Source organism: Echinops telfairi, unplaced genomic scaffold (assembly GCF_000313985.2).
Source record: "Echinops telfairi isolate 266 unplaced genomic scaffold, ASM31398v2 ScPeMD7_5592;HRSCAF=6446, whole genome shotgun sequence".
In the NCBI taxonomy this organism is placed as follows: domain Eukaryota; kingdom Metazoa; phylum Chordata; class Mammalia; order Afrosoricida; family Tenrecidae; genus Echinops; species Echinops telfairi.
The window spans coordinates 25,224,936-25,234,001 of NW_022109491.1; the positions used below are offsets into that span (position 1 = coordinate 25,224,936).

The 9,066-nt window shown below is 44.8% G+C and overlaps 1 protein-coding gene across 2 annotated transcripts in view; it reads right to left on the reverse strand.

The window, feature by feature from the left end:
• TPX2 (TPX2 microtubule nucleation factor) overlaps positions 1-9,066 on the reverse strand; it is a 48,698-nt gene that overhangs the window by 30,306 nt on the left and 9,326 nt on the right. For both annotated transcript variants that reach the window (XM_045295288.1, XM_045295287.1), the window contains exons 3-4: positions 3,287-3,452; positions 538-657 (exon numbers count right to left, since the gene is read on the reverse strand). In XM_045295288.1, coding sequence (XP_045151223.1) covers positions 538-657; positions 3,287-3,392 — 226 coding nt within the window. In that variant the 5' untranslated portion in view covers positions 3,393-3,452. The remainder of the gene's footprint in view (positions 1-537; positions 658-3,286; positions 3,453-9,066) is intronic.

The window sequence follows — 9,066 nt, forward strand, 5'->3', positions numbered from 1 at the left end:
AACCTGGACTCCTTCATCATTTGGAAGTCAGTCTAGCAGCTTACCATGCACAAATTAGGCAAGCCCACGAAAAATACAGATATTTTGCTGATATGAGCCCTCTGGTTCATCTGTAATTGAGGCCCATTTCTGATCGACCGGTAAGAATAATTTTCAAATGTTCTAAAATAGACAGTGGCGACAACTCCACAACTCCCTGAATATACTAACAGCCAAGGGCATGCATAATTTAGTGTGTGGGCTATAAGATATGTAAGTTACATCTCAGACAGTATTCTGCAGACTTAGTAACAAATAATTCTTGCACAACAGTTAAGTATCTGGCAATAAGGTTCTATGCAAACTTAAATTCCAAAAGGTTTTTTGTTTGCCTTTAAAAGGTGTAGTAGCACATTATTAGTTTCACATTTATCATAAAACGAATCAGCCCAATTTACTGCCGAGCCAAGGGGCAATTTCTCCAAGTCCTTCCAGCTCCTAACACCCTGGGGTCCACCATTCTGCCCCAGAGCTTGGTTCTCAGATGCTCTTTCTCACCTGGTCTGAGAGGGGTGACGATGGCTTGCTGTCGAATAGCCTTCCTCAGAGGAGTCCTACCCTGGAAGAGTCCTGCTCCATTCTTCCCAAGGAACTGGTTCTCCAAATTGGCCTTCTCCTCTGTGAAAAGGTAAGACCGTCACTGTCCAAACAAGCAGCAAGGCAGCAAATCAATCAGAGCCGGGGCCTGCACATGAGGCCGAGAGCCCCCGCCAGTACACTTTCAACGCACTTGACTGGAGCACAGGGAACTCAAGGTCCAGACAGCGAAAGGGAAAGGGCACCTGCTGTTGGGCATCAGAAACAGACCCTGTCAAGACTATCGCTACAGCACTGGCAACTGGCAACACCAAACAATGTGGTACAGAAAAAGACTAGCTCCTTATCTGTACTTGATACACATTTGAAGGCCCCACAAGCTTCCACTGGCCTCTTTTAAACACATCATGTTCCTCCTAAACAAACTGTAGCCACCAGCATCAGCAGGGCTTTCAAGGGGCATCTGAGAGGGAGGCTTGGTCAAGTGGGGTGGTGGAAGGGAGTGTCATATATGTACGGGTGGAACAGAGCTAGGAATCTTTTTTTCTTTTCCAGTATTTTATTGTGTTTAAGTGACAGCAACTGGGATTCCCCTTCAACAAGTCCCTCTCAATTTGTCTGTGGCACTGGTTATAATCCCCATAATTTAGCAGGGCTCTGTTTCTAGCCCCTTGGCTCCGCCTCCCTCCTCCCGGTTTCCCTGCTCCTCCTTGTCTTTGGTGTAAAAGGCTATCACTTGGTCTTGGATATTGATGGTTTAAGCACATATTTGGCTAACAGGAAACCTCTGGCAGCAGTGTCTCTCCAGTAAGTCTGGTCTTCTTCATGAAGTTGGTCCTCGTTGTTTTCCTCCTACTAAGTCTGGTCTTCTTCATGAAGTTGGTCCTCGTTGTTTTCCTCCTACTCTAACTGTGATTTCTATTTTATCTCTGGTCAGAAGGGTCAATAGTAGTAGCCAGACTCCATCTAGTTCTTCTGGGTCTCTTAAGAATTTTATCTAAGGTTCTTCTGTATCCCAAAGTCAGTCCAAACCAGTGACAGATCTGAAGGGTCAGGAATGCAGGAAAGCCCAGCAGTAGCTACTCTGTGTACTCATTGCGACTGTTTAACAAAGTGCGATTGGTTGGATTCAGACTCATAGGCTGGATGAGAGGAGAACTGTCCCAGAGGGTTTCCAAGGCCAGAAGTCTTTATGGAAGCAGACAGCTTTCTCCAGTGGCAGGGCTATGGCTGGGTGGGTTCAAACCACTGATCTTATGGTTTGCAGCAAGGCACTTTAACCTCTGTGCCACCAAGACTCTGTGGAAGATGGTCCAAAAGTAATAGAGTACTACTAAGGGGATTTGGCGGGAGAAAACGTGTTTGTTTTCTCTCCCAAACTGTATTTAACAGTGTTATTGTATTAATATTTCACTTTGAAAGAATACAATGAAGAGACCCTAGCAACCCCGAGCCGGACATTACCGCCAGGCTCACGGAGCACTGCAAAGCACAGCAGCCCTAGCGGAGTCCTTGTTTGTTGGCCTGGTTGCTGGGTTGGAGTCCCAGCAACGATCCATTATCAGGCAATCCTATCCATTTGAAGACTGGGCTCTGAGGACCAAAATGCCTCCATTCTAAAATGAACCCATTTCAGATCACCTTTCAGCCAAACGACGACAGGCCTCAAAAGTGAACAACTGCCAAGAGAAATGTGTGCCCCAGAGCAGGAGGGCAGCACTGGCCCCAAATCCAAGTTCGGAATTCTGCAGGAGAGATGCACAAATGAAAACGGGGAGCACCGGAGGAGGAAGTGGAAAGAGTGCTCTTTCCCTGCGGCGGTGGGGAGATTGCAGCTAATGTCAGGAAACATGGATGAGCTGTTGAATGCGAATGGAAAACTAATTGTTCTGTACATTTTCACTCAAACCAGAAAAAACACTACAGGGGGAAAAAAAGTAAATTGAATGGTGGTGGCAAGGAGGAGGTAGGTGTCAGGCAACACGAAGGATCTCTGTGATGCTAGAACTTTCCGCACCTTGATGGTGGTGGATACACAAAGCTACACGGATGATAAAGTTGTATAGAATTTAATACACAAAACTGAGTACAAGTAAAACTGGGACATCTGCGTCAGATCTGTGGGTTCTGTTGATGCCAACCCCTTGCTTGTGATACTTTTGTGATACAGTGCGCTTCAGGGGGGGGCTGGGGGGGCCTATCACTACAGATATGTCTGAGTCCTGCAGTCAGTTAACAAGGTTTCATCTGGATTCGGCCATATGTCCCAAAGTCAAACTTATTTGTTATTTTGAATTAACTGCAAAATAGCACTGATTTGGTGGAAGGGGCTCTTCAGAAGACAGGAAGGAGCAGGGAAGAGGCACAGGGTGTGGGAGGAGCGTTGCCACACGAAGGGGACTGCCCCCAGTGGGACAAAACCAAACGTGTCTCTCCATTGTCAAGAGAGAAACGAATTTGCTCTGCGAATGTTCACCCGAAGCACAAGGAGGGCTTCGAAAGTCAATGACATTGGCTTGTCTGGCTAGCTCATTCCCCAAATACTATGCATTGCAATGATTTCATCATCTCACAGATGACGACGTACCTAGATCCAGACAGGAGCGGCTATTTCAGTTGTTTTCTTGAAGCCGTTTCTATTTTTGAAATATACTCAGCCCCAGCCCTTCCCGGCCACTACTCTTACAACAGCCAGAGGAAGCACACTTACCAAACCAGGAATCGACATTTTCGTTATCCTCCTCGTCATTCAATGAGGTGAAATTGATGTAGTCTGTGGGTGCGTCAAAGGAATAAGCGGTGGTGACTTGAGACATTGTCCCCTGCTTGACACGGAGCCGCAGGTTTTCCCCAGGATTTTCTGAACAGGTCACCTTCTGAGGAAAGAAATGGTTTGGACACCTGGTTACACATTAATTGGAGACCCTGCACGCCTCCTCAGCAGTTACTTTAGTGTTCCTACCACATTTGTAAGTTTGAGGATTGCCTCGAATAGATGCCTACTCCGTCAAATCAATCTAAAAGTTAACTTTTCAGGGAGGGAGCCCATCTGACAGATAGCTCTGGAGCTAGAGAAAGCTGTGTGTCTGGAACGAGGAACGAGGAAAGTGGAAAGTCTAAGCAGTGCTTGTACCTGGCAAGGCACTGTGCTAGATTGTATTTTACAGTCCTCATTTCTTCAGTCCAATCAACTGCTTCCTTATTGCAAGCCTCTCTCCCACCCAATTAAAAGGCTTTGCTCAAATACCTAATTCCTGAAAAACACTATTAGTTTTTTGTCCCCACACCATTAACTTTGATACTCGCCAGCCAAAATCTTATTAACTGTTCAAAGTTCAATTTAAATGTCTCTAAGCACTTACCCAATTTCTACCCATCGGACAGAATTGTTGCCTCTCTGAAGTCAGTGCTTGGTTTCTATCTCCAGGGTAACCCTAGCCAGCCCTTTTCATGTATTAGTTAGTATGCAAACGCAATTAACCCTTGAACAATGAGGTCACGGAGGAGGGTCAGGCTCTAATGGTTCTGCACAGCCAAAAAGGATGCATAAACCTTTTGACTCCAAAGTCATATGGGCTGCTAACTGCAAGGTCTTCAATTCAAAACCAGCAGCTGCATCAAGGGAGAAAGATGAGGTTTTCTATGTCTCAGAAAACTCACAGGGGCAGTTCTACACTATCTAATGGGGTCACTATGCTTCAACAGCCACATGGCGGCAGTGAGTTTGGTTCGTTTGTTTGTTTTACTGTTGATCAGAAACCTTACCAATAACACCAACAGCCTATTGAAACACACTTGGTATATGTCGTATATGCTGTACCTACAGAAAAGCTTTATTTTCAATATGAGAAAGATATTTTGCCAAAAATGCCGTTTTTGCACCTGCTGGTGTGGCAGCAGCAACCACTTCACAGATTCCCTTAAAAACAAACAAACAAAAACAGTGGTCCTTCCGCTGGATTCATTTAACTTGAAATGACAAAAAACCCACAGCTGTAGAACACAGCCTACGGGACAAGCCAAGCTCTTCAACTTGTTCTCGCCTTGCCATGGTTTTTGTTTCCGGGCGACTTGCAGCATCCCTGGGGTTCTCTGCGTGGGCCCCAGGCTCCAAGGTGCATCGTGCTGCACAAGCACGATGGGAAAAGCACGAGAACCATGGGAGAGGACGGCTGACTGCGATCTGCAATGCACTAGGGAGATGAACATGGTGGGGCTTTTTGCCTGTTTTCTTTTTTAAAATCCAAGTCTAAGCAGACCCGCAGAGTTCAAATCCAAGTTGCTCGACGAACAACGGTTTCTCTCTTAGTAGACTCTAAAGGTCTTACAGTTAAAGATTGGTCTTTAACTCCAGGACATCTCAGCCAGCCAGGTGCTTGTGACCTTACCTTAAGTATAAGGTGTTCAATACATTTTCTAACAAGTATGTGCTCTTTCCATATGAATGTTTCCATAAAAGCACCACTCCTAAGCATTAAGAGAATGACTTATGCACACAACATGGTACAACAAACAGAACAGTAAAACATCAAAGATACAGGCAAGTCCTACGCCTTTGAGCAAGGGTTTGCTCCCTGCCTTAGAGAAACCGGTTTGGATTACAAGTCCTTCCAGCCTTATGTGGTGAATAAAATAGTGGGAAGTAGTTTGAAAAATAACAGCCACAAAGGCCAGTGGTTCACTGACAAATTATTTGCCAAACAACTCCTGTGAGCCATTTGTCTTCATTCAGGGACTGGCAGTCACTTTAAAGCATTCTGTATCTGGGAAGGGAAATAGATACAAGTAATAAATGCATATGCATTTATTAAAAATAGTACTTTAAAAAATACTTTAAAAAACATTCAAAAGTGCATGGCGATTAAAAAATAATCAAGTTATAAGCTTTTATAAAACAAACAAAAATAATCCATAACACCATGCAATTCCAGCCAATCTCTCTCATATATACAAACTATTATTTTATCTTACAAAATAGATCGTTGACAAGATTTTAAATCTGCTTCACGTGTTAAGTATTTTTCCATGCCAGTAAACATACCACAGTCATCGACTAATGGTTGCTTCTTAATTTTCTTATTGCCCATTTTTAGGCTTTTCCCAATATTTCCATTTTAAAGGCACTCCTGCAAAGAAAACCCTTATAGCACAATTTCCATAAATGTCTGAGACATACTGTGAAAATGTCCCTCAGGAGGCGACACCGTCACCTCCAGAGCTCGTCCCCAATCCTCTCCAACATGAACAGTTCTCAGGGCTCAGGTTCTGTGCTAGCAAGTCACTTCCAACCCACAGTGATCATGCAGGGCAAAGCAGACTGGAAATCTTCACGGACGGGGACTGCCACGTCTTTCTCCCACAGGGTGGCTGCAGGGTTCATGCCACTGACTTTTCCATTAGTGGCCAAGTGTTTAACCACTGGGCTACCAGGGCTCCTCCTCCACTATCTATATTCACGGGATTAGATATACTCAGTCTACATTGCTGCTCACGGGCCGGGCCAACATTTCATTAGCTTCTTGGTGGAACTGCTAGGCCTGATGATGCCTAGAAACACTCGTTATAACAGTATTTCATTGACACTGAGAGGCCAATCTTTGTAACTTTTTCAGTTAAGCATTACTTTTGTCACTTACAGCTAAAAACCATCTCACCTAGAGCAAAGAAGTCTCTAGACAATGGACAAGTCACTCTCGCCCCCTACCTGCTGTGGTGGTGGGGGTTGTGCCATGGGGCGCCTGATTCACAGTCATCCACCGGACAGAACAGGGCTACTCCTTAGGCTTTTTGAGGCTATACATTTTGATGGGGAAATCACCAGGCCTTTTCTCCCACAAAGCCACTGGTGAGTTCAAAGCACCAAGCTATTCGTTTGCGGCTGAGCCCCTCCAGGGCTCCTTCCCTCCTGATCTACTTCTCAGGAAATCAACGAGAAGGTATTCATTGCTGTGGGACCCACTACTATTACCATCACTTCCATTTGACCCCAACTGATAACTTTCCCTCCCTCCTCTGCCTGGCGAAGATCTCTCAATGACTGACTGTGGTTAAAAGTCCCTTGTTACCAGAAAGAAGTGATCCTGCTCTTAAGAATCTACATGTGACCTCCTCCCCGGGGGGCAGACAACAGATAAGTGGGTGAAGGGAGACGTCGGACAGGACAAGATAAGACAAAATAATAATTTATAAATTATCATGGGTTCATGAGGGAGGGGGCAGCGGGAAGGGAGGGGAAAAATGAGGGCAATGAATGTACAAATGTGCTTTACACAATTGATGTATGTATGGATTGTGATAAGAGTTGTATGAGCCCCTAATAAAAACGATTAAAAAAAACAAAAGAACAGAAAAACATAAAAATGACAACAACAAAAAAAAGTACACAACTGAGAGAAGGCATGGGAAATCTTGGATTCCCACGATCTTACCGTCTAACCCAGGCCACTGGGAACACTTCCCAGGCAGGGCTGTCTTGAAGACAGCTAAGGGTGGGGGAGGGAAGGGACAGAAATGGAAGCCAAAGCAAGTGCACTTAGCCTCCTAAGAACCATGATCTCACCAGTTCAGTGGGGGGCAGAGCACCACAGGAATTATTCAAGCTTACCCTCCTGGCAGACACATCCTTTTTGAAACTATGAAGCTACATTGTTAGCCTCTATGGAAGGCAATGAGCATTTTCCCCTTGCCTCTGTCGTGCCATAGGTGGAGGCTTACCTTACAGATAAGTACCTATGTACAAGTTCTCCGTGTCATGATTCATAAAAGTCAGAACAAAAAACCAACCAACCCTGCAACCCCGTATCTCACCAATGGGTGACAGTTGTTGAATAAATCATGCCACAGCTGCATAATGAAACGTCAAATTACTTGAATAGATCATCGTACATATGTGATATACACAGAATGAACTCCCAGTCTACTAAGGGAGAAGAGTGGAATGCAGAAAGAGCCCACTCCCTCTCCTGTAACAAGACGAAGTAAGGGTGCCATATGCAGAAGGAAGACACCAAGTGTTAACAGCAGTTGAGTCTGAGAAGAACGGAGAGGTCTGGGCTGGAGGGAGACTTTGCTAGAGCAGCTTTTCTACTCTTTGAATAGGGCTTATCACTTAAATGCTTACCTTCTCCAACTTCAGAAACTAGTGAAGCAATATTTACTTCCCTTAAAGCCAGTATTTGCAGCCCAGGAAAAAACACAAGGCTTTCTTGAATGTTTATGCAATATTCTTGATAGTCCACCAATAATGGTCAAACCTCAGGATTTTTAGAAATATGCTTCCTATTCCCACGGTCTGTTAATTGGCTACTAACTTCACTCATCCAAATGTTCCAAACTCTTTTTTTAAAAACATTTCTGCATAGAAACAAAAGTTACTCCTTATCTTAATATACCTATGTATAAAAATTTAGAGAGAAAAGTTCAAAATAACAGCTAATGACTGTGTACTTACTAAATGCCAGACACTATCCACAGTGTTATAAACATAAACTATGTCCTCCAAATGACCCTAACAAAGGAGGTACTGTGATCATCCTCGTTCAGATGAGGAAACAGAAGCCCAGGCAGATGTACTCCTTGTCCATGATCACACAGCTAAGAAGAAGAGTCAGTATTTGAACCCAGAGGGTCTAGTTTGGCCCGACACACACTCTTATCCATTATACAACACACTGCCACTCACTTTTATTTAAAAAGAGATATTTGAATAAAAATACCGTGACACATTCAAGGATAATAATAACTTCCAAATACGATCTATTACAGCCCAAGCACCTAACCAGGCACTTCACTGAATCATCTCATGTACACTGCATTCACAACAGAAAAGGTAGACAGCATCATCACCACTTGACAAGTGAGAAAAACAGAGAAGTTCAGCCACTCCATAATAGCCAATGTGGAGGTAGCAAAGTGGAGTTTTGAAGATCAGGTCAGTAGCATTATAAAATGCTACAAAATGCATAACTGTTAGCTTACAACTATTACATAAACTCTGCTTCTTTCCAAAACGTATCCCTAATTAACAAGGCTTGGTCCCTATCCTCTGGAGCAAAGCTCCGTGAAGAAAACCAAAGGCTGAAGGCAACCACTGGTCCAGAGGGCGAATGGGCCACAGGAAGCACGGCTGCCACTCAGCTGAGACCAGAACGAGGTGGTGCCTGATGACACCACCAACCGCTCCAACTGGGAGTGCGAGCGCACTGCCGACCCACAGCCACCCTGCAAGGCAGCATGGAACTGTCCCCGTGGGTTTCCGAGACTGTAACTTTTTACCAAAGTAGAAAGTCCTGTCTTTCTCCTGCAGGGATCATGTTGTTGTTGTTGGGTGCCATCGAGTCGGCTCCGACCCATAGCCACCCTCTGCACAGCAGAACGAAAGGCTGCCCGGTCGTGGGCCATCCTCGTAATTGTTCCTGTGCCCGAGCCACTGACGCAGCCACTGTGGCGACTCCTCTTTTCGTGCCCTCTTCCACCTGACCAAACGTGCTG